Below are 25,390 nucleotides of genomic sequence, written 5' to 3' on the forward strand. Positions count from 1 at the left end.
GTCATGGAGACGGTGGCGTTCGGAAGCTTCTGGAAGTCCATTTCGCCACTAGGTAATTTGAGGGTATGTGAGCATTAAGCCTAGCATAGGTTGTGGAAGGTAGTGAAACACCGTAAGAAAACGGTATTTCAAAACCTTGCTTTGCAACTGGCATGCAAACATTCTTGATTCTCTGTGAAAGATTATAAGGTGAAATTTGTGTTGTCAGTGGCCAACACCATTCATTTGAGCATCAGGGAACTGAAGGATTTTATATAAGGTGTTTCTTCGCCTTCTCCAAAGAGGCATCAGCATGTGACAAGGAAAAGAAGGCTATAACTGTATCTTTGTGTGTATACTTGGTCACACACTAGTAGAAGAAAAGTGAAAGCCAAGGTGTCTTAGAGAGGAGCCATGTTTAAAACAGTTTAGAACTTTTATAACTTGGAAACAAAGGAAAGCTCCGGAGGATGGTTTGTGAGAAAACAGACCAAATGTCCGATAACAAGAATGAAGGCAACAGTGGAAGATACAAAAATGTTCATTGGCCTCCTAACTCTTTTCCCCTTTCAACACACATTTTAGGGCACCTGGGTGCCTCAGTCGGTGAGCGTCTGACTTCAGCTCAGGTCATGATCTCATGGTTTCTGGGTTCGAGCCCTGCGTCGGGCTCTGTGCTGACAGCTTGGAGCCTGCTTCAGATTCTGTGTCTCCCTCTCTCTCTGCCCCTCCCCTGCTTGTGTGTGTGCGCGCTCGCGCTCTCTCTCAAAAATAAGCAAACAATTAAAAACAAAACAAAACAAAACACATATTTTAGAATGGCACTCTTCTCTTTCAAAACGATACACCTTATGAAATCCAGCACCAGATGACTCTGAAGGAATGGGTTTTAGTGAATCAAGTTCTGGCCCGCGTCTCAAAATCTCAGCACCTCTGTCATCAGGCGCTCCACGTGAGGTCAAACCGTTTTTTGCGAGCGTTTGGGAGATTTTCCACCCAGACATTTGCAATCATTGCCTTGTTCTTTCTTATCTTCCTCTTGATTTTCATGGTTTTTGTTTCCAATCTCTTGCTTCTTAACCTCGTTAAGCACCTGCAGAGACCTTGCAGGATTGGTCTGTCACTCACCATTTGCACACATAGCCTGCCCAGCATTCCAATGGACTGTTCTGGGGGATAAAACACCCTGGTGAGCATTGTTCTACTGTTCCTCTCTAGTGAACACAGGTGAGGTGCCCAGAGCATTTCTCAGAAACACAGCTATGCTTTAGGGGTCACAGCCAACTTGGATGAGTGTGAGGAGAGGTTGTATTTGAACACTAAGCTTCCCTTGAAGAGTGGTTGCCGGTATTTAGAGATCCGTGGGTCGTATCTGCGGGCTCAGTGATCTGCAACCAGCCTCAGTTGCATATGTAACCATTGTGGGAGGGAGAGGAAATGCCGAGTTATTGATCTGTTCTCACTCATGCTGCCAAAACCCGGAGACCCGACTTGATGGAGCCATTCAGAGAAGCTTTGTCTCTTGTTTCAGAATTGGGCTTCGAGGACCTGCAGTGGCAAAGACCCAGGAAGCGGGAGTTCAGAGTAGTATGTGTCTGAAATTCTTGGCGTAGGAAAAACAATGAAGTGAACATGCGATTCTTCACTTTGGCACCAAGAATAAAATTGCCACCACTTCCCCGTGCGAGCCTGGGAGTCAAAAAGCGTTGGAAGTGGATTGTTATGCTATCATTTTTGCCACCCGTGCTCTCTGCCACCACGTCTGCACCCCCACCCCCGTCACCTGTTAATGTGCTTTGGGGTTTAGTGCGTGTATCTTACATCTACCACGTGCAATAAACACTTCCTGTACGAAGGTGCTTGAAACAACATCTGTCATTACATCAAAGAAGGTGTTATTGCCCAAGTGCAGCTGGACGAGTTCTAATAACGAGATGGCTTTAAATGAGGTTATAATGAAAAAGAAATCTGTGTGAAATGCCTGGACCTTTTTCTCGTGGAAAATAAGCCGTGTTCAGTTTCCCCCCTTTTATAGTCCCCCCATACAAACGTCGCCTTTGCCTGTGTTGAGCGCAGTCTTTGTTCGACGTGAGAAGCTGGAGAATACGCTTCTGGTTGTGAAAAGTGCACTTTTTGTGCGTGCCATGTTGGAGAAGCACCATTAAAGAAGGTTGCTATGGTGTTGAATTCTCTCTTCGGCGGGGGGGGGGGGGGATGAATGTGGTATTTGTGGATTCTGAGCCAGCATGAGCATTCCTGATTGAGAGTCTAGAAAAGCTTATAATAAACTCATTATATAATTAAAAAGGACAAGAGCTACCCTCCAGAATGTGAATCCAAACCCAGAAAAGTGTTCAGTGAACAAGAACAATACTCAGTAGATTTTCAAATTGATGGAGCTTTCCAATGGCAACTAATTTGTTCCAGCATTCAAGTGAGCATAATTAACAGAGACTTTCTTTCTTAGGCCGATTACCCTCCCCAAACCATGCCAACATTGTAACTGTAAGCAGTGAAAACCAATATTTATGAGGGGGATTGTGCAAGAGTTTGTGTGACAGATGGACATTTTATCACTGTTGATGTTTGGAATTCCCTTGAAAAGTAATGTAATATCTTGTTATTTATGAATGAAAGAACAAATGATTGTGCGTTGCTGTCTGGGTTTTCTTTAAAACGAGGTATGTTAAATCTTTCTCTCTGTTGAACCTCGATTACTTTACGTTAGGTACCCTCGTATATTCTGATGCAAAAGCTGAAAAATCATAAATGTGTTTTTGTTACAGATACAGATCCACGTGTTTTAGAAAAACAAGAATTACAGCAGCCAACCTATGTTGCCCTCAGTTACATTAATAGGTAAGCCGTTTTCAGAATTTATAGCAACCTCGTATCTCCCACATGTTTATTTTTTAAATGCATCTTTTTAGCGGTAGAAAAAATTGCTTTCTCCCAGTCTTAACATATTTACTGGAGATTATTTCACATCAACCTCTATACAGCATTTTCTTGCTTCTCTGTTGCAAAGATGTAGGATTGTAGTTCTCTGTGCATATGCCTGAAAACATGACTGATTTATAAGCTCATTCTGGAAGTATTTTGTATGCAGACTTAGACTATGCTCTTTTGACTTCATAGGGCAGTTTGGGAGATTAATGGATTTATGTTTGAGTGAACCTTTTAAACCCTCCGGTGAAGGGGTACTTTATGAATTCAGAACATTGTTGGAATATCAGAATATATCTGCAGATAACAAACTGAATAATTTAATATCAGAAAGTTATTTAGTAGCAGCTCCTTTGTAGTAAAAACATTCTCAACAAGCGACCCCCATCTGTGTGGAGTAACAGGAGTTTTTCCTGAAACGGACCGTGTGAGCATGACTTTAGAGAACACTTAGAACTTGATACGAGTCTGACGGAGGACCTGGTGTTTTCAGACAACGTAAGTGATTAAGGAGACCGCGATTTCTGGAGACAACCTAAAATCGACTCATGTTAAGAAAACACACATCCCCAAAGAGAAAAAGGCAACATAAAAGCAAAACTGGTTTTTAATGAGAATGAGATACTCTGCTCGTAATTCAGTGCATGCATTTCTGTCAACTGCCCCCCCCTTTTATATATATATATATATATATATATATATATATATATATATATATATATATATATATATATATATGAGGCGAAGAGTGGTTTCAGTCTCTAGGTTCCAGAGCCGAGGTTCAGGGTCTGGAGTAGAAAATGGGGAATGAGGGCGCCTGGGTGGCGCAGTCGGTTAAGCGTCCGACTTCAGCCAGGTCACGATCTCGCGGTCCGTGAGTTCGAGCCCCGCGTCAGGCTCTGGGCTGATGGCTCGGAGCCTGGAGCCTGTTTCCGATTCTGTGTCTCCCTCTCTCTCTGCCCCTCCCCCGTTCATGCTCTGTCTCTCTCTGTCCCAAATAAATAAATAAATAAAAAATGTTGAAAAAAAAAATTAAAAAAAAAAAAAAAAAAAAAAAAAAAAAGAAAATGGGGAATGAATGATCTGTGTTGTTTCACTTCGACGCATTTTGGGGGGAAAACTTACTTAAAACTTCAGAGAGCTTTGAGTTAGAGTTGCGTGTACTCAGTTCCACTTTCTTTTGCAAAGCAGGTTTTTAAAAGGGTTCATTAACATAAACATCTATTTGCATATTGCCTTTGGATTTCTCGCTTATCAGCCTCGCCTGGAAGTGAGATAAAGTATCTACAGTTTCTTAGTGCCCATAATTTTTGAAATGTTTTAAGTAGAATACCTTCAAAATCACACCAGATACAAATACAGGTGTATATGCTTGTCTGAATTTCTCAGAAAACTGGTTTCCCAGGATTAACATGGGTCTTAAAGGCTTTAATTATACTTTAGAATTATGTGTATGTAACAGGTTAATTAGCCTACTAGTATTGGGCAGTAGGATCTATAGACTTATGGCCTGTGACATTGAATAGGATTAGTGTGGCTACTGTTTTAGGTAAAATAAGTTACCTACATTTATTCAGGTATAAATACCAAACTTTAATCCAATAAGAATGTGTGAGATTTAAAAAAAGGTTTTTTTAAAATGTTTATTAATTTTTGAGAGCGAGAGAGCGTGGGTGGGGAAGGAGCAAAGGGGGGGGGGGGGGCGGGGAGACACAGAATCTGAAGCATTGTGCTCCAGGCTCCAAGCTGTCAGCACAGGGCCCGACATGGGGCTCGAACTCACGAACCATGAGATCATGACCTGAGCCAAAGTCAGACGCTTAACAAACTGAGCCACCCAGGCGCCCCTGGAATGTATGAATTTTTTGTATTCAGTCATTCATCATGTTGTCAGACATGTAGGCTGCAGCGATGTACTCATTACAGAGGCATCATACTCACCAAAGAAATACTCTGCCAGGTGTGACCTAGGACTACAAAAAAAGACAATAGGGACAAGGGCCACACCCAAAAACCACCAGAGAATTTGAGTCAAGTATGATAGTTTAGCATAAACTGGACAGTAGGATAAGCCTGAATCCCAAAGTCTTGGCATAGGAAAAACAATGATGTGAACGTGAGATGCTTAACTCCAAATTCACCATATCCTGCCCTAGAGGACACAGAGTAGACGTACAAGGGGATTGATAGGTTTGCTGGTGATCTCTAGGTTAAGAGAAGGACTGTGCATGGACGGTTGCCCAGGTTACTAACAACCTTTCTCCCTTGAGATCCCTTTGTGCCACATTTGTAACATGGTACTTAACACCTGATAGACACTCTGGGTATTTGTAGGTGATAGATAAACACCTAGTAAATGAGAGGGCTGAGCAATGAATGAATAGCTGCAAGGAGGAAGCCAAGTCTGGCCCCAGGGAAAGATATGCTAAAAGACGCCTTAGGGCCCTTAGACATAGAAAGGAAACCTTGAAATTCACAGGAAGCCAGTACAAGAGTCAAGAAGAGAGCAACAAGGGTTAGGTAATTGGAAAGAAAGCTTGACGGCAATATCCTGAAAACAGCAGAAAAGAGCACTATTGAAAAAAAAAATAAAGTTGAACAGATAAAGATTTTTTTTTTTCCCCTCAAACCTCAGGGGAAAATAAAGTCTAATTTTGCTGAGCAGCGAAGACAAAAAAATCTCTCTGCTCATATACCTGTTTATACAACTCTAATGTACGTTTGAACATCTCAAAATTGAGATGAAACTTTCTTGGGCAAGAACATTGCTAAAGACTGAAATCTACAGAGTTTGGGGTCCTTAAAAATGGAGCTAGCTTTTTGGATTATAAAAAGAAAAGAGCTGAGTGGAAACTGGAGCCTTTATTTATACTTATTTTATTTAAAAAAAAATTTTTTTAGGGGCGCCTGGGTGGCTCAGTCAGTTAGGCGTCCGACTTCAGCTCAGGTCATGATCTCACGGTTCGCGGGTTCGAGCCCAGCGTCATGCTCTGTGCTGACAGCTCAGAGCCTGGAGCCTGCTTCGGATTCTTTGTCTCCCTCTCTCTCTCTCTCTCTGCTCCTCCCCCACCCATGCTCTGTTTCTGTCTCAAAAACAAATAAACATTAAAAAAGAATTTAAGATTTTTTTAATTGTAGGTAACTACACCTATTTCAAATATCTTTACTCTTGAACATAACCTGTCGAACAAATTTTGAATTCCTTGAAAGGCGGGTCTGTTATAACACCTGAGCAAACTGTAAAATGTCAATGGCTTAATATGAATGAGAGAGACTGAATCAATTAGTAGGGTTATGGGAACAGTTTGGGGGCGGGGGGAGCCGGATATGAGCTTTAAGGACACGAAGCTCCGTTAATTTTGTCATGTGAGGATCAACGAGAAGTCCATGCATGGGAAATTCAATTACTTAGTCTGTATAACATGCAAATGCCTGGAAAGTACAAAGGGCAATAAGAAAAGCTACAGATTTTGAATCAGAGAATAATGCAGATATAGTACTAGAAGGAACGAATGTAACACTTCTTATGCTTGGAACTCGATGCTAAGCGTTTTTTACGTTATTTGAGTCTTCTCAATAACCACTTGAAATAGGTACTGTGATGATCTCCACTGTGCAGGTGCAGAAGTGGTGACACAGAAGTTAAGTGGCTTGTCGTAGGTCCCCAGGTGGTATGCAGGGGAGTATTGTGTTCAAACCTACACTGCCAGACTCCAGAATCTGGGTTCCTCATCACTGTACCGGCTGATTTGTTGGAAAATCAGAGGGAATTTGGAAAGCTAAGGTTGGAAAAATACGGTTGGACAGCCGGGAAGAGGGGACACAGACCTAAAAATCAGAGTAATTGCCATGCTGTAGATAACCGGAGGGTCGCAGCCTAATAAAATCAAACCTTAGGAGACAGCGGGAGCCAAGCCTGCTAGGAGCGAGGTCCACCAGGGAGGCCTAAATGGTACCTCCCTACTGGGAAAGTGAGCGAGGGTGCTAGGCACATCCTAGCATAGCAGGCCTCAGCTGTGCAGGGGAGGAACACGTTCCCATCTCCAGAGGAGAGAAAGGGCGGAGCTCGTGACTTTAGGGGAAACCATCTAACACTCAGCGTGTCCCCAGTAGGCAAGTGGTGGGTGAACTGCAGGGTGAGTCTCCACAAAAGGCTGATGAGGAGCACTGGGCTGCCCCTGGGGATTTCCTTCCAGTTCTTGTGATGTAGTTCAGGTAGCCCCTTGAGGTGACAAGATAGCTTATTAGTAACTGGTCACTCCCCCGAATGGGTAACGGAGCTAACTTACAGACGCGGTAACCTACATGGGCGTGGCTGTTAGTTGCGTTATCTTTTCTACAAAACGTTCTTCTGAAGATGAAGTTTCCAAAGTTTAAAAATACGTGTATCACTTTGGCATATGCTGTAAAGGGATATCCTGCCTAGGCGCAAATTGGTACCTTCTTGCAGTCAATCCTTGTCATTTACTACCTAATAAAAGTTTGATATTTTCTTGCACCTAAACTACAGCTCTACTGAAATTCTCTTTGTAAGAGAATTGCGTGGCTGGGCACAGCAATCGTTAGGTTTGACCTCCTCTGAAAGTGGAATTTTATTTAGCTTAGTGTTTGCTATTAAATAGCAAATTCTAAAATGGGTTTCATAGAACGGCAGTTCTGAGGTGTCGTTTTGTCTGTCTGCCTCTCTCTCTCTCTCTCTCTCTCTCTCTCTCTCGCGCGCGCGCGCGCGCGCGCGCGCACACACACACACACCTCATTTACTCATAAAGAATTCTGTGGTCAGGGGCGCCTGGGTGGCGCAGTCGGTTAAGCGTCCGACTTCAGCCAGGTCACGATCTCGCGGTCCGTGGGTTCGAGCCCCGCGTCAGGCTCTGGGCTGATGGCTCGGAGCCTGGAGCCTGTTTCCGATTCTGTGTCTCCCTCTCTCTCTGCCCCTCCCCCGTTCATGCTCTGTCTCTCTCTGTCCCAAAAATAAAAAAAAAATAAAAAAAAAAAAAAAAAAAGAATTCTGTGGTCAATTAAGTTTGGTAAATTTTGAGTTAAATCTGCAGCTAAGAAAACCATTGTATTTATCAAATCTTTTCCTTCCTTTGCTGCTATACATTTTAAGTCTCTAAGAGGGATGATCTATTGTTCATAGGGACCTGATCCCAGAGCACTTTTTCTGGAAGCATCTGATGGGACTAGTTTTGCATATACCAGCAGGAGGTGGCTACAATTAGATCACTTTCGCTTACATCCTCAACTTCCCCAAGGAACCCTGAAGGCTTTATGCAGGAAAGCTTTCTTTTCTTTTTCTGATTCAAAATGCAGAATGCTATTTTCTCTTTCCTCATGGTCCACTGGGACAAAGGAAAATAAAATTGTGCCCTTCTATGGTAACTCAATCAAATTTTTTATGCCTCTTTTAATAGTGATCCCTTTCCTTCTCCTAGCCTTCCCAAACACCTAGTTGGCTTCTATTAAAATAAAACTTTGGGGTGCATGGGTGGTTCAGTTGGTTAAGCATCCAACTCTTGATTTCAGCTCAGGTCACGATCTCACGGTTCGTGGGTTCAAGCCCCGCATCAGGCTCTGAGCTGACAGTGCAGAGCCTACTTGGGATTCTCTGTCTCCTCTTTCTGCCCCTCCCCCACTTTCTCTCTCTCTCTCAAAAATAAACATTAAAAAAAATAAGATAAAATTTTTATTTTCTTACTTAGAAACCATCACTTTATTTTTCCCGTCTCCAGTATAATTCTCTTCCATCTTTGAAAGAGAGCAATGCAGTGGCTAAAAGTATGGGTAGAGTGGGGCGTCTGGCTGGCTCAGTTGGTAGAGCATATGACTCTTGATCTCAGGGTTTTAAGTTCAAGCCCCAGGTTGGATGCAGAGATTACTTAAAAATAAAATTTAAAAAAATGGGACAAGTCCGGCTACATAGAGACCTGTCTCTACTATTCATAAGCTTTGTGAGCAGGTTGACAATCTCAGCCTCTGTTTCCTCCTCTCTAATGACACTTTCTTCTTATGAGTATTAATTCGTGCATATGAAGCACATGCATCTCTGCCTGGGATGTAGTGTTACATAAGTATAGGTTTTTTAATTATTTTTTTTATATTCTCATGCTAAGTCACCCATCAAGTCAGTAATTAGAGGAACAACTGCAGAGGGGAAGCACTGCTTTGGAGTGAGACCAGAACCACTCCCACCAGGAAATAAGCTCCATGAGGGCAGGGACATTTTCTGTCTCCCACAACTGTGTCCCCGATCCACAGAATAGTGTCTGGCGTATAATAGATTCCTGATGTTTATGGAATGAGTGAATGAATGCATGTGAATATGTGTATAAGTGAAAGAGAGTGAATAAATGTCCAGGAACTTTGGGGACCCTTCTGTAAGAAACCAGGAGCCTCTGCTACCCATGTGTACTGAGAAGGCTACATGATCAGAATGGATGCTGTGCTTTTATTCAGCATTCCTATGGAATGCAGCACAAAAATATACTAAATGGTGGTTATCACAAGTTCTCCTGCCATAAGCAACTGGACAAATTTATGAGATCATGGTTTTTAGGCTCTGGATAATAGGTAGTAAAGACTGATCCCTGAGAGAGAGGAAACCTTAGACAAGCTCTCTGGTCGTTTGGCTTATTCTGAGGACAATTTCCTTATGCAGTGGAGTATGCTAGAACATAAACACAGCATAACATTCCCACTGTCCTGAAAAGAGGTCCGTCCGTGTTGGGGGCAACTAAAGCTGCTGAAATCTGTAGCACAGGGGGACTGGAGATGAGAACGAGGCTACAGAAGTCTGTATGAGGGTCTTTCTTGAGTCCATAGCTGAGAGTGGGCTGTACATGCTGTTATTTGGGGCAAGACTGAATCTTACCAAAGAGCAGCAACTACATGGGTGAGAATGAAACAGTGAGACCAGAGGTGAGATGGTGCCGGTAGGCAGGGCATTCTAGCCCAGTCAGCATGGAAATGACTGGTTAACATCCTACTCTTTTAACTGAGATATTAGAAATAAGGACTTTGTCCTGGAGTGTGGCCTGCTTTAGAGCCACTCTAACAACACCTAAAACCAAGTCTCTCCAAGATCTTGTTTGGAAATGGGTCCTGAGAAGTTAGAAGTTCTTAGGGAAACACTTTGGGCTTTGCACAGATTGGCCCTGAGAAGATATAAATCTAGGCCTATATAAGTTCAACATAATCATCCTGAAATTGAACTGCCTGCTAGAGCACAAGTCAGTAGTCTTCATAGGAATGAATCAGATATCACGATGTCTAATATGCAATAAAAAATTACCAGACATGAAGGACAGAAAAATCTTAGACACGGAAAAAAAGCAGTCAATTCAGACCCTCCCGAACATGTGATTTGGCCCAGATGCTAGTTTTAGGAAACAAAGACCTGAAAGCAGTCATTATAAATATGTTTAAGAACTCAAAGGAAAAATACACTAAAAGGTTGTTTTGAATAAAAATAAAATCAGTCTGGATACTTCTTTTAAATCCTCCTACCAGAATATAAACTGCTTAATGAAAGCTTTCTTCCTCTTTCCCACTTTTCTTCCCACTCCAAAACCTCACCTAATTCTCCCAAACCATCATTCTGGCTGTTTCAGTTGGACTCATTTTTGCCAGATTATAGTCAGTCATACCCTCATAAAAAATGCTGTAATTAGCCAAGTGTGCACTGGCCTTCTATTTTATACAAACAAGACTGAAGCACTTGATTTTTTTTTTTTTTTAATCTAAAGGCAGTAGGGTTTTTGTTCGTTTGTTTGTTTTTTTGTTTTTTTAATGAAACCACCTGTTTGTGGTCTTCTGAGAGCAGTCCGTATTCATTACAATATAAGACCTGCTTTCGTATTTCCCTCCTTGGTCCACCAGATCTGAAGTTCTGGGTGCCCCAGCCCCATACTGAAGTTTGTGGGCTAATGCATGCCATAAACATGTTGCATGCTGTTAGATCTCAAACACCAGACATTGTGCTACCATTTTCTTAACCTGTTTTTTTTACGAACATCAGTTGAAACAAAGCCGAGATGGCTGCCTGCCAGATTTTCCTTGTAATATCTCTAACCTGATTTGGCTTGCTCATTGTGTTCTGCAAAAAACCATGTACTCTCAAGGGACACTGGGAAGCTGGAAAGAGCCCTTACATGACATTTTGGCTCACTTCAGCAGAATTAGCTTGTACTGCTGGCATAAAACACATGGTGAGAGAGGTGAGTCTTGGCAGAACTTGGTGATATGATTTGCTTGTTAGGCACTGGGCCTCCTTGCATAACTAACTTCTTTGTTGTCTGCAGTTTGTTCTTAGGGCAATCAGTGTTTTAAAGCAGGATGCATATACAACTCCACATTAGGCCATGCTTTTAGTCTTTCTTGTGTCCACCCATCAGTATTTATGACTGATCTTTTTTTTTATTGTTTCAGTATAGTTAACATACAGTGTTAATATTAGTTTCCGGTGTACAATATCTTGATCCAACAATTCCATGCATTACTCTGTGCTCATCATGGTAAGTGTACTCTTAAGTCCCATAAGCCATTTAACCCATCCCTCCACCTCCTCTCCTTTGGTAAACATCAGAGCTCTGTATTTAAGTCTGGCCTCTGATTTGTCTCTTTTTTGTTTGTTTGTTTCTTAAATTCCATATATGTTGAAATCATATGGTATTTGTCTTTCTCTGACTTATTTCACTTAGCATTACACCCTCTACATCAATCCACATTCTTGCAAATGGCAAGATTTCATTCTTTCCATGGCTGAGTAATATTCGTGTGTGTGTGTGTGTGTGTGTGTGTGTGTGTGTGTGTGTACATTCATCTATTAATGCACACTTCGGCTGTTTCCTTCACTTGGCTATTGTAAATGCTGCAGTAAACATAGAGATGCATATATCTTTTCAAATTAGTGTTTCATATTTTTTGGTAAATACCCAGTAGTGGAATTACTGGGTCATATGATAATTCTATTTTAAATTTTTTGAGGAACCTGCATTATGTTTTCCACAGTATGGAAACTGGTTGCACCAGTTTGCATTCCCACCAACAGTGCACAAGTATTCCTACATCCTCATCAATACTTGCTGTTTCTCATGTTTTTTATTTTAGCCAGTCTGACAGGTGTGAGGTGATAGCTCACGGTAGTTTTGATTTGCATTTCCCTGATGATGAGTGATGTTGAATGTCTTATCATGTGTCTGTTGGCCACCTTTGTTGTCTTTGGAGAAATGTCTGTTTGTGTCTTCTTATTTTTAATTGGATTATTTGTTTTTGGCGTGTTGAGTCTTATAAGTTCTTTATATATTTTGAATAATAACCCTTTATCGGATATGTCCTCAGCAAATATTTTTTCCCATTCAGTAGGTTGTCTTTTAGTTTTGCTGATTATTTCCTTTGCTGTGCATGAGATTTTTATTTTGATGTATTCCTAATAGTTTATTTTTGCTTTTGTTTCCCTCGCCTCGGGAGACCTATCTAGAAAAATGCTGCTACAGCTGAGATCAGAAATTATTGCCTGTGTTCCCTTCAAGGATTTTTATGATTTCAAATCTGATTCACATTTAGGTCTTCAAGCCATTTTGAGTGAATTTTTGCGTATGGTGTAAGAAAATGGTCCAGTTTCATTCTTATGCATGTAGCTGTCCAGTTTTCCCAACACCATTTGATGAAGAGACTTATTCCCCTTGCATTTTTTGTCTTTGTTTTTGTTTTTGTTTTTTGTTTGTTTAATTAAGCAAGCTTTATCCCAATGTGGGGCTTGAACTCACTACCCTGAGATCAAGAGTCGCATGCTATACCAACTGAGCCAGCCAGGTGCTCCCTACCCCATTGCGTACTTTCTTCCATTGAGATGAATTAACCACATAATCATGGATTTATTTCTGGACTCGTTATTTTGTTCCATTGATCTATGTGTCTGTTTCTGTGCCAGTATCATATTGTTTTGACTACTACAGCTTTGTAATATAATTTGAAGTCTGGAACTATGATAGGATACCTCCAGTTTTCTGTGAAAAATGCTATTGATATTTTGATAGGTATTACATTGAATCTGTAGATTGCTTTGGGTCATCTTAACAATATTATGTTCCCATCCATGAGCATAGATTCCTTTGTGTCATCTTTAGTTTCTTTCATCCATGTTTTATTTAGTGTTTTCAGAGTACAGGTATTTTCCCTCCGTGGTTTAGTTTATTCCTAGGTATTTTATTATTTTTGGTGCAATTGTAAGTGGGATTATTTTATTTCTCTTTCTGCTACTTCATCATTAGTATATAGAAATGCAACAGATTTCTTAGAGGCACCTGGGGGACTCAGTTGGTTGAGCATCCAACTCTTGATTTTGACTCAGGTCATGATCCTAGGGTTGTGGCACCAAGCCCCACATGGGGCTCCATGCTGAGTGTGGAGCCTGCTTGAGATTGTCTCTCTCTCCCTACTCCCCTTTCCTCTGCTTGTGTTTTCTCTTCAAACAAAGAAAAGAAATGCAACAGTTGTATCCTGTGACCTTACTGAACTCATCTGCCCGTTCTAGTCGTTTTGGGATGGAGTCTTTAGGTCTTCTACATATAGTACTCTTATGACTGATCTTTTTTATGCATCTTTGAGTGCAGTTCAAAGCTGCATTATATTTTTTTCAAAATCTTCAAACTTACTGGAATTAGAGATTCCGTGACTTTGAAACCACCTAGGAATAGCCTTGTATTTTCTATTCTTCTCCCTTTGTAGAAACCCATTTCCTGAACTCCGTCCTAAGCAAGAGCTGCTATACTTTCAGTATTTCCAACTGTGACATTTCTGTGTTGATCAGTGTCCACTGTCGCCTCTTCAGCCTGTCCCTGGAACCACATTCACCTTGAGTCCTGTAGGGTCCGAGACCTTCCTTCCTTGCCTCCCCATTCAGGCTGGTTGCTGGACATTAACTTTGAATTTATCAATTTAGATTAATTCCCTTGTCTCATTGAGCTTGCTCACTCATTGTCTCCAATCTCTCAGTGTCCGATAAAACCAACAAGTGCCTCTCAGGCTAGCCGCTGGGAGTCACTATCGAAAAACACCTACCTGTGTCCCGCCACAGACATAGTCTCCCTGACCTTGGCTGGGCCCTCAAGGCCATCCCATAGTTCGTGTTCAGCCCACGTTAAAACCTTGCTAACCTTATCACAGTCGGTTTGAGTGTACCCATTGTACACAAGTTCCTAAAGGCATTCCCGATCCCCTTGTCAGCAGATGCTTCTCAGTTCCCGTGCTGAGAAGATAACGGCTGCTTCTGTGTCCCCACTCAGCTTCTCACTTGTCTTCTCCAAATTCATCTGGATCTTTCGTCCATGTTCTCTTCATTCTTTCTCCCTTGTTCAAAGCTGGCACCACGGCCTTTACTCCGCACCCATCTCTCATCCCTGTGGCCTTGAAACGCCTCTCCTCTGGCTTCATTTCGTAGCAGCACATAGATCCAAAGGGCTTGTCAGTCTTAAGAATTCCCTGGCCGTTTCTATTTTCTCTTCATGGATGACTATGGCATCTTCCTTGACAACTTCACCTATTTGGCCTACCTGTATTCATTCCCGTTGGCTGCTTTGTTTCTGGAACCCTTTCCTCTCTTGTGCCCGTTAACTTGTTGTGTTCTCATTCTTTTCTTCTTGATACACATGGAGGCTTCTCCCTAACTTGGGTCTTCAGTATTTTGCTTTTCCGTCTGCATTCACTCCATTCCACGAGTTTACCTATTGCCTCTGTGGAGAGGACTCCCCACCTCCTCACCCCAGGTTTCCTCTAAATCTGCATTTCTAACTGCCCACTGCTGGTTGGTACATGAATGTTCAGTATGGGCTCTACTCATCCAGTGCTGGGTCCATCATTTCACCTCTTTCTCCAAAACCGATGCTCCTTTTTGGATTTATAATGTTTAATGGTACCTACCCATTCATTACTCTAGGAAGCTTGGAGTTAATTATCTGCTAGCAATCTCTTTTCCTCCCTTTTCCAAATAACCAGGTGCCAAATTTGTAATGTCTGCACCCTAATCACCTCTTGAATGCTTCCCTTGCTTCTGTCTTTAATAGAGCCTGTTTCAGATTGTTCCAAGAACTCCCTAAACTCCCTGCCTGCTTCTGTTCTCTCCACTGAAACCCTGACTACCAGGTGCCATCTAAAGGTCTGTTCAGGGGCGCCTGGGTGGCTCAGTCGGTTGAGCGTCCGACTTCAGCTCAGGTCACGATCTCGCGGTCCGTGAGTTCGAGCCCCGCGTCGGGCTCTGGGCTGATGGCTCGGAGCCTGGAGCCTGCTTCTGATTCTGTGTCTCCCTCTCTCTCTGCCCCTCCCCTGTTCATGCTCTGTCTCTCTCTGTCTCAAAAATAAATAAACGTTAAAAAAAAAATTTTTTTTTAAAGGTCTGTTCAAAGTATCAGCCCATCAGCACCATGTACGAAAACCTTCCATGTTTTGCCTTCGGCTTGCTACGTTCTCTCTCTCTTCTGGCTATGACACTTCTGCTCTTGAAGATCAACTTTTAATGCTACCTATTTTATGAAGTTTCCCCATCTTCTGAGAATGAATTGTTTGCATCTTTGATTAAGTTACCTCCCAAATCATAGTGTTAACACACTCTGCTGTGACCATTAAATCATATAAAATTCAAATTTGTGTACATTTAAGGTCAGTAGCTTCTCGAGGTGCCTGGGTGGCTCAGTTGGTTAAGCCCCTGACTCTTGATTTCAGCTCAGGTCATGATCTCATGGTTTGAGGGATTGAGCCCCGTGTTGGGCTCTATGCTTATAGTGCTGAGCCTGCTTGGGAGTCAGTCAGTCTCTTTCTCTTTTAAAATAAATAAATAAGCTTTAGATCAGTAGCTTCTCTCTTCTTTCTCCAACTCCCCACTAAACCCCTACCCAATGTCGCCATGTTAACATCACGGTAGGTATCTCTGTCTGCATTCTTCCTCAGGTGCGGACATGTATATAGAGATTTGGTTGTAGCACTTTTATAAAAATGGGAGCCTGAAACAAACGGACCTATAAAATATATGTAATATACAAACGTATATAATACACATGCTTCTTTATTTTGTTTTTCATTTAATATCTTTCCACATCAAAGTTACACGTAGGTCTAACTCCTTTTTAATAGCTGCATACAATTCTAAGAAATGGTTGTGTAGGACTTCCACTCTCCCACTACCCATTGGACAGTCGAGTTGTTTCCAGATTTGCTTGTGTGTTTGTGTCTCTCGCCACCAATAGCAATGCTGCAAGGTACATTAATCCCTGTTTATTCTACAGGCCAGTATTTCTATGCTTGTATTTCTTTGTTAGTAGAATCTAAGTCAGATCACCCTCCCCGCCTGCCAGTGGCTTTCTGTCATACTTGGCCGTGGTCAGGAGTGTCACTTGTATTCCAACAAGGCTTCCCTGATTGGGTGGCCCCTGCCTCTCATATCCCCACCCGTCCACCCCCCAGCAAGAACCACAGTCCCTCCTCCTTGGGCGCACCCAGCCCCTCCTCCTCCCAGCTCTGGTCCCTCTGCTGGGATGCTTCCCCACCCCCCAACCCCCCATCAGAGCTTCACACAGCTCATTTCCTCCTCCCGTCAGGTGTCGGTCAGATGTTACCTGCACAGCAGGCCTTCCCTGGCCAGTTGAAATAGTTCCCTATCCACCTTTGCCCTCATTCTGCTTTCTTGTTCTCTGTGGTACTTATCGCCACCTGAAATAACCATTTCATTGTTTTTGTTCAGTACTTGTCTCCCCCATGGAGCATGTGAACTCCATGGGGGCAGGCAGTTTGTCTATCTTGATCAGCACTATATCTTCAGCTTCTGGAACGGTGCCTGTTACACATAGGTGTTCGATAAATATGTTTTGAATAAATGTGAGAATAACCATCACAGTTTTATGTGTGCGTGTATGTTGTGTTACCCTCCCATTGTGTGTTTTACTCATCTGCCTAATTCCTGCCTCTTCATACCTGACCATATATGTCAAATACTTGAAATCAAGGGACTGTTGTGCATAGTGGCAAATTTTAACATACGGGATGACCTTGGAGATTCCCCCCCACCCCCCACCATCATACACATTTACAAAATGACTCACGGCGCTATACCTCTCTTATTTCATTTGGAAATTCAGATCGCTGGCAGTAATCTACTTGATTTATCGTTTTCCCCTTATGTGCAGCACCTCGGAGTTAATTAAGAAGGCCATGAATCTTCTCTCCGTAGCTGTAGCACACTCCCATTTGCAGGATACTCTCATATTGCTGAGACTGTTGATTTGGGACTCAGGTTGAAACATTACTTAATTTTCTCACATTGAGATTCATTATGCTGAGCCTAAAGACCAGTCTTGCCTTTGAAGGCCCCTTTGCTGGCAAGCTTTAAAATAGCTCTGTGTTCCCAGTTTCTAAATAACTTGTTCTCATTTCGGCCACCATGGCCAAGACCTTGCCCGCTGGCTCAAAGTAGCGCAACGAGGTCAGCCTCATGTCCCCAGAAAGACCTCTCCCTCCTCAGCCACAGTGTGGATTTTCACCCCTGCTCTGTGCGTCGGTTGTTTCCAGCAATAGCAATGTGGACTTCGGACAGCCACACAGCCGTGTCGTCCCAAGCAGCACAAGATCATCCAGCCTGACCAATGAAAGACAGTCCAGTCATAAGAAAGCCGTGGCCTTAAATCCTTAAAAGACCAATGCTAAAGTTTGTGGAGATTGTCTTGTTAAGAATGAAGTGTGTAATTACTCAGCTTGGCTTGTCATTTTCAACACAGAGTAGCTTCTATTAGTTGAGCACCTACTATGTGTGGGGCACTGGGCAGTGCACTTTGCTATTGCTATATCATCTGAAGTCTCACAATGACCCCGTGTCACAGCTCTTCTCTCCCTTTTATATCTAATAAATTGCAAAGAAAGTTATAAGAGCTCTTAGCCTTTTTAATGCCTTGGAGCCCTTTGGAGAACTGTGTACTCTTTCTCAAAGTGTTGTTCAACTCATAAGCCAAACTACATAGGATTACAAAGTAAACGAGTTATATCAAAATGCACTTGTCAAAATATTAAAATCACAAATTTGTGATGTGGTAACATGTGCTTCTTTCTCAAGTCCTTAATTAAGAAAGCTTAGGTTCTGGGGGCACCTGGGTGGCTCAGTCGGTTGAGCGTCCGACTTCGGCTCAGGTCGTGATCTCACGGTTTGTGGGTTCGAGCCCCACGTCAGGCTCTGTGCTGACAGCTCGGGGCCTGGGGCCTGCTTCGGATTCTGTGTCTCACCTCTCTCTGCCCCTGCCCTGCTCATGCTCTGTGTCTCTCTGTCTCTCAGTAATAAATAAACGTTTAAAAAAGAAAAAAGAAAGCTTAGGTTCTGGCTCAATAGCCTCCATAATTTAAAATGAGTGATGAGTATAATTGTGTTGAGACATCTGTTACAGTCATACCATGATATCAGAATATCTGTGATTCTATGGATGCAAAGTCATAGGTACACTAGTTGTCTAGATTCGCTATTGAAAGAAATGCCACGTCTCAGAGGTTAATGAAAGTAAAGATATCAGTTATTATTTTTTTTTAATCCAAGTTCCCAGATCTCCTGAATCCTACCAATAACCTGTATGGGTCCCCAGAACCCAGATTAAGAACACCTCAGTTAGGTGTCACAGTTACTAAGGAGCTTTTAGAGGTAGGCTCAGGCCCAAATTCATGAAACTCCAAAGCCTTTGCTTTTTCTTTTTTTTAAAAAAAAAAATTTTTTTTTAACGTTTATTTATTTTTGAGGCAGAGAGAGACAGAGCATGAATGGGGGAGGGGCAGAGAGAGAGGGAGACACAGAATCAGAAGCAGGCTCCGGGCTCTGAGCCATCAGCCCAGAGCCCGACGCGGGGCTCGAACTCACGGACCGTGAGATCGTGACCTGAGCTGAAGTCGGACGCTTAACCGACTGAGCCATCCAGGCGCCCCAGCCTTTGCTTTTTCTTTTATGTCCTGATAATTTCTCATACTCTGACTCTGCTTTCCATCAGAATATCACCGTTAGGATGTCATCAGGCTACTCTGTGGAGTAGGTCATGGCGAAAACAAATAATAAAAAAAAAAAAAAAAAAATTAACATGTGCATAGCAACCCCTTTCGTTTCACAAAGAACTTTACCAGTAAACTTTTTTTTAATCCAAATTCATTTTTATGAAATCACACATTTTCTCCACTGTTCGTGGATTCTACTATACGAGATTGCCCTTACCTCATTTTGGTCGAGGATCAGAAAAATTCAGTGACTCGCCCAAGCTCACACAGCTAGTAAATGACAGACTTGGGACTTGAACTCTCAAATCTTTTTGTTCTACAGCCTTTTTCCTGGCCTTCGTCTGGAATGCCCAGATACTAAGGTAACAAGTGAGAGGATTTCTCTCAAAGTTGCATGGAATCCAGGCATGTCCAGGATGAGGGCCATGTCCCCTACTAATCTCCACCTCTGTTGTCTCTTACACGTTGCTTTTAAAAACCTACAGCTCAGGGGCGCCTGGGTGGCGCAGTCGGTTAAGCGTCCGACTTCAGCCAGGTCACGATCTCGCGGTCCGTGAGTTCGAGCCCCGCGTCAGGCTCTGGGCTGATGGCTCGGAGCCTGTTTCCGATTCTGCGTCTCCCTCTCTCTCTGCCCCTCCCCCGTTCATGCTCTGTCTCTCTCTGTCCCAAAAATAAATAAAAAACGTTGAAAAAAAAAATTTTTTTTTTTAAAAAAATTAAAAAAAATAAAAACCTACAGCTCAGGGGCGCCTGGGTGGCTCCGTCTGTTGGGCATCTGACTTCAGCTCAGGTCACGAGCTCACGGCTCGTGGGTTCAAGCCCTGCGTCAGGCTCTGTGCTGACAGCTCGGAGCCTGGAGCCTGCTGGGGATTCTGTGTCTCCCTCGCTCTGTGCCCCTCCCCCACTCACACTGTCTCTCTCTCTCAAAAATAAAGATGAATTTTTTTTTTTTTTTTTAAAAACCTACCGCTCAGAATTTACACACGTAGAATTCTTTAATCGGATATGCAGATCCTGCGGAGTGACCAGACTTGGATAATTTAAGTGCTAGCTTGTATTTTATGTCCTTGTCTTCATTTGCTGATAAAACCAAACAAGAGCGAGGAATTTTTCATTCTACCCTAAGCAGGTGGTAATTTGGTCACTGGCCGTTGCACTCATGTCATTCCCGTCCCGGGGGCTTTTTTCCCTTGCCTGGTACGAGTTAGTGCATTTTCCTTGACAATCAATTCACTCTGTACCATTGCTAAGGCCACAAACGTGATATTCGACAAGCAGAAGGATTTGCAGAGAAGCCTTCCCAGCGGCTTCCACCTTCTGTGATCACTGAAATTTCCCTGCAGGTTTCGGTGACAGCGTGGGCCCATGTAATTTACAGATGGTGGGGCTAGCATACAATCAGTTCTTGCCAACTCCCTCTCTCCTTTAAGGAGATAGGATTCAGCGTGCCGGGGCCAGAAATTGGATCTGGCTTTTGGAGTTGCCCCTGCCTTCTCAGCAGGGTCTGCGGACATCTTTTCTTGCCTGTGCCTGACTTCGCTGACACCGTCTTTGATTTCAGGATGAGAGGGTTGAGCAACAGTTAGTTGTTCTTCGTGGGAAAACACAGCATCACCTTCGCAACTTGTGTGCCTCTTTACATCAGATACTTCCCAAGTTTGCCGTCTGTCCAAACTAAGGTTAGCAGAGAAGGAGAAGTGGTGTCACGGTCCTTATACCTAGAGAAGGTGCTCCGGTATTCTGGGACAGTGTCAGCTACAGATGCCTCTGTCCTGTAGGCTTCCAGGAAAAATAGAATCCATCGTTGGTGCCAACGTGATGTATTTTTTTCATTTTCATTATTACTGGAGCAGATGAATTTGAAGCAGATACACTGCAAAGTCACTTACGCTTGTTCTCCATTGCACCCATGCGAACATTCGCTCTTTATGGCCCGCTTTGTTGTGTGCAGCACCAACCAGACTCGGTGACGGACAGTTCTCCTGGGCCATACAAGCATGATGAAAAGCTGGTTTCTATATTACATTAATCTTGGCTAGACAGCAGCCATATTTTTGAAAACTCAAAGCCAGAATGCTTTTAATAATAAATGTACATTATGCTCTTAGTTCATTACCCCTTAAAAAAAATGTTTCTTCTGGTCTTTAGCATAGATTTCTTTAGGGCTAAGATATCAAGGTTGTACTTTCTAGATTTTTAAAGGCGCATGCACATATTTGCTTATAATATCAAATCTTAGGGGCGCCTGAGTGGCTCAGTCGGTTAAGCGGCCGACTTTGGCTCAGGTCATGCATGATCTTGCGGTCCGTGAGTTCGAGCCCCGCGTCGGGCTCTGTGCTGACAGCTCAGAGCCTGGAGCCTGTTTCAGATTCTGTGTCTCCCTCTCTCTGACCCTCCCCCGTTCATGCTCTGTCTCTCTCTGTCTCAAAAATAAATAAACGTTAAAAAAATAAAAAAAAAATAATAAAAAATAATATCAAATCTTAATTCAAAGTTTAAAAATTATTGCATGCCCTTCAATTTCTAATTCCCTAGGTTACACACCACCCTGGTGACCCCTAAAAGATGTTGAATACAAAAAGACTAGGTCCTGGCTCTGGAATTCTACCTGCTATAAGCCTCTTTTTAATTCACTTCAAAAGAACAGAGCTTTTGTGGCTGTCTCTCCAATCTGTTAATAAGTTTATTATGTGAACATGAATTAAGGGACTCATTCTATTATGTATAAGATAATATTGTTCTGGCAAAGAAAATTGAGTAATTTCAGGGGATCTTTTGTTTAATTTCCACTTAATTGTCCGGTTCCTTTGGCTCAAAATGTTGGGGCTTCATCCATATTACCACATGTATCAGTACAAGTTTTGTTTTTGCTCATTACATAGTATCCTGTTGTATGACTTACCAAATTTATTTATTCGCTTGATGGTCTTTGGCTATTTTAAGTAGAGCTCATGAACATTCTTGAACCAGTCTTTTCGTGGGTGTAGCATTCAGTTTTCTTAGGTATGATATTAGAATTGCTGAAGCGTGTTAGTGCATGTATTTAGCTGTTAAAAACAGCCAGTTTTTGGGGCACCTGGGTGGCTCAGTCGGTTGAGCGGCCGGCTTCGGCTCGGGTCATGATCTCCTAGCTCATGAGTTCGAGCCCCGCGTAGCGCTCTGTGCTGACAGCTCAGAACCTGGAGCCTGCTTTGGATTCTGTGTCTCCCTCTCTCTCTGCCCATCCCCTGCCTGTGTGGTCGCTCTCTTTCAAAAATAAATAAACATTAAAAAAAATTATGATAAACTATGTAGAAATAGAAAATTTGGTCTTTTCATTTGTTTTTTTCTAGATTGCTCTGCCATAAGAGGTGGTTTTTAAAAACTCTTGCTAATGTGAATCCACAAGAATGGGTGGTGACCTCCACAGGTGTCCCTGAGCCATTCTTACCCATGCCTTGGGGAGGGATGTGACCAGACAGGGGGCCTGGAGCATCTACCCTACTGAACTCCCAGATGCCTTGGATGTATCTTTGGATCCACTCCCCAGAGCTATCCTAAGGAGGAGGCACAGCTGTGTCAGCTTTCTCTTTTCAAAAATGAGAACAGCTTTATTTTTTTGAGAATGAAAGCATTGGACCTAGGTATACATACAGATGTCATGAAAATGGAAAAAAGTGCATGGAGTGAGGAACCGCAAAACCTAGGATCGTAGTTAGCCCTGGGGACAGAGGTACCATGGGAAGGAGACAGGGCTTTACCTGTGTTATTATCATTTTAGTTCTTAAGCTAGGGGTGAGGTTACAAGCTTTTGGTTCAGTGTTATTTAGACCACTTTGAAATCTTTTTTTATTATTGTTTTGATGTTTATTTATATTTTGAGAGAGGGTGTGTGTGTGTGTGTGTGAGTGAGTGTGAGTTGAGGGAGGGCAGAGAGAAAGAATCTGAAGCAGGCTCCAGGCTCTGAGCTGTCAGCACAGAGCCCAACGCGGGGCTCGAACTCACGAGCCGCAAGATCATGACCTTGTGGTCATGAGCCCATGAGCCCATGGCTCATGATCATGAGCCAAAGTCAGACGTTCAACTGACTGAGCCACCCAGGTGCCCCCACTTGGAAATGATGTATATATAATATAATTTATAAAAGAAACAAAAATCACCTGTCCTCCTACCACCATGCACAGGAGGAAATACACTTAATATTTTGGCCTATAGTCTTCCAAGATTTTGTGTTTTATTCTCTCTCTATAGAATATATGTATTTGTTAACATAAATAGTTTCATAGTAAAATGTGTTCATACAGAAAAAACAGAATATATAATCCATAAATGGGCCATACCCTATATTCCATATTTATAATTTCCCTTTTTAACAAATTTCATTGTGGAACTATTTATGCACTAATAAATATGGCTATATTATCTTTATAATGGATACATATTAGCCTGCATATATAGGTTTACTATAAATTTAATCATCTTTTTCTTGATGAACATTTAGGGTTTTTTTTTAATTGTTTTTAATGTTTATTTTTTGAGAGAGTGACAGCACATGAGCTGGGGAGGAGCAGAGAGAGAGGGAAACACAGAATCCAAAGGGGGCTCCAGGCTCTGAGCTGTCAGCACAGAGCCTGACACAGGGCTCGAACCCACTGTGTGAGATCATGACCTGAGCCAAAGTCGGTCGCTTAACTGACTGAGCCACCCAGGAAATTGCAGAGTCTAAAGATGTGCACAACTGAACTCTTAACATATTTCACCAAAGTATCATCCAGAAACATGTTGCAGTGTAGGATGTATAGGCGTTTATTTTGCCCTTCCTTACCCACAGTGGGAATTCAGATTTTTTTTTAAGTTTACTCATTGGGGTTCTTCGGTGGTTCATTGGGTTAAGCCTCTGACTCTTGATTTCAGCCTAGGTCATGATCTCAAGGTTCATGGGTTCGAGCCCCATGTGGGGCTCTGTGCTGACAGCATGGATCCTGTTTGGGTTCTCCCTCTCCCTCTGCCCCTCCCCTACATGCATGTCCATGCTTGCTCTTTCAAAACAGTGCACACATGTGAGAGCAGGGGAGGGGCAGTGAGAGGGAGAGAGAGAATTCCAAGAGTCCCCAATGTGGGTCTCAGTCTCACAAATCATGAGATCATGACCCCAGTCAAAATCAAGAGTCGATGCTTCACCAACTGGGCCACTCACGCACCCCTAGGATTTTATTTCTTTTTAAAAGTAATCTCTACACTCAACATGGGGCTGGAATTCATGACCCCAGGATCAAGAGTCCCATGCTCTACTGACTGAACCAGCCAGGCACCCCTAGGATTCCTTTGAATCTTTCCCAACTTGAGAAACGTAATAACTAAAAAGCACATTCCACTGTTTGTAATTTTCATCCATTTGATTCACTATCTCATTAACATATTTTTCTCTTTAGAAAAGTAACATCTCAGGTGTGGAGTTTGGTGAGCTCTTTATAGATTTTGGATACTAGTCCTTTGTCCAATATGTCCTTTGCAAATATCTTTTCCTGTTCCATTGGTTGCCTTTTAGTCTTGTTGATTGTTTCCTTTGCAGTGCAGAAGCTTTTTATCTTCATGAGGTCCCAATAGTTCATTTTTGCTTTTAATTCCCTTGCCTTTGGGGATGTGTCAAGTAAGACATCGCTGCGGCTGAGGTCAGAGAGGTTTTTTCCTGCTTTCTCCTCTAGGATTTTGATGGTTCCTGTCTCATATTCAGGTCCTTTATCCATTTTGAGCTTGTTTTTGTGAATGGTGTAAGAAAGTGGTCTAATTTCAACCTTCTGCATGTTGCTGTCCAGTTCTCCCAGCACCATTTGTTAAAGAGACTGGCTTTTTTCCATTGGATATTCTTTCCTGCTTTGTCAAAGATAGTTGGCCATACGTTTGTGGGTCTAGTTCTGGGGTTTCTATTCTATTCCATTGGTCTATGTGTCTGTTTTTGTGCCAATACCATGCTGTCTTGATGATTACAGCTTTGTAGTAGAGGCTAAAGTCTGGGATTGTGACGCCTCCTGCTTTGGTCTTCTTCAAAATTACTTTGGCTATTCGGGGCCTTTTGTGGTTCCATACAAATTTTAGGATTGCTTGTTCTAAACTCCACACCTGAAAAACAAATAATCCAGTGAAGAAATGGGCAGAAAACATGAATAGACACTTCTCTTTTTTTTATCCTTTTAAAAAAAAATTTTTTTAATATATGAAATTTATTGTCAAATTGGTTTCCATACAACAGCCCGTGCTCATCCCAAAAGATGCCCTCCTCAATGCCCATCACCCACCCTCCCCTCCCTCCCACCCCCTATCAACCCTCAGTTTGTTCTCAGTTTTTAAGAGTCTCTTATGCTTTGTCTCTCTCCCCCTCTAACCTCCTTTTTTTTTTCCTTCCCCTCCCCCATGGGTTTCTGTTAAGTTTCTCAGAATCCACCTAAGAGTGAAAACATATGGTATCTGTCTTTCTCTG

At 42.5% G+C, this 25,390-nt stretch overlaps 1 protein-coding gene across 4 annotated transcripts in view; it reads left to right on the forward strand.

The window, feature by feature from the left end:
- The window catches only part of JAZF1 (JAZF zinc finger 1), a 347,561-nt gene that overhangs the window by 192,858 nt on the left and 129,313 nt on the right, over positions 1-25,390 (forward strand). For 3 of the 4 annotated variants that reach the window (XM_058724748.1, XM_058724745.1, XM_058724746.1), the window contains exon 2: positions 2,766-2,838. In XM_058724748.1, coding sequence (XP_058580731.1) covers positions 2,766-2,838 — 73 coding nt within the window. Of the gene's footprint in view, positions 1-2,590; positions 2,661-2,765; positions 2,839-25,390 lie in introns of those variants that run through there. The other variant, XM_058724747.1, reaches the window with a different exon arrangement.

Source organism: Neofelis nebulosa, chromosome 4 (genome assembly GCF_028018385.1).
Source record: "Neofelis nebulosa isolate mNeoNeb1 chromosome 4, mNeoNeb1.pri, whole genome shotgun sequence".
Taxonomy (NCBI): Eukaryota; Metazoa; Chordata; class Mammalia; order Carnivora; family Felidae; genus Neofelis; species Neofelis nebulosa.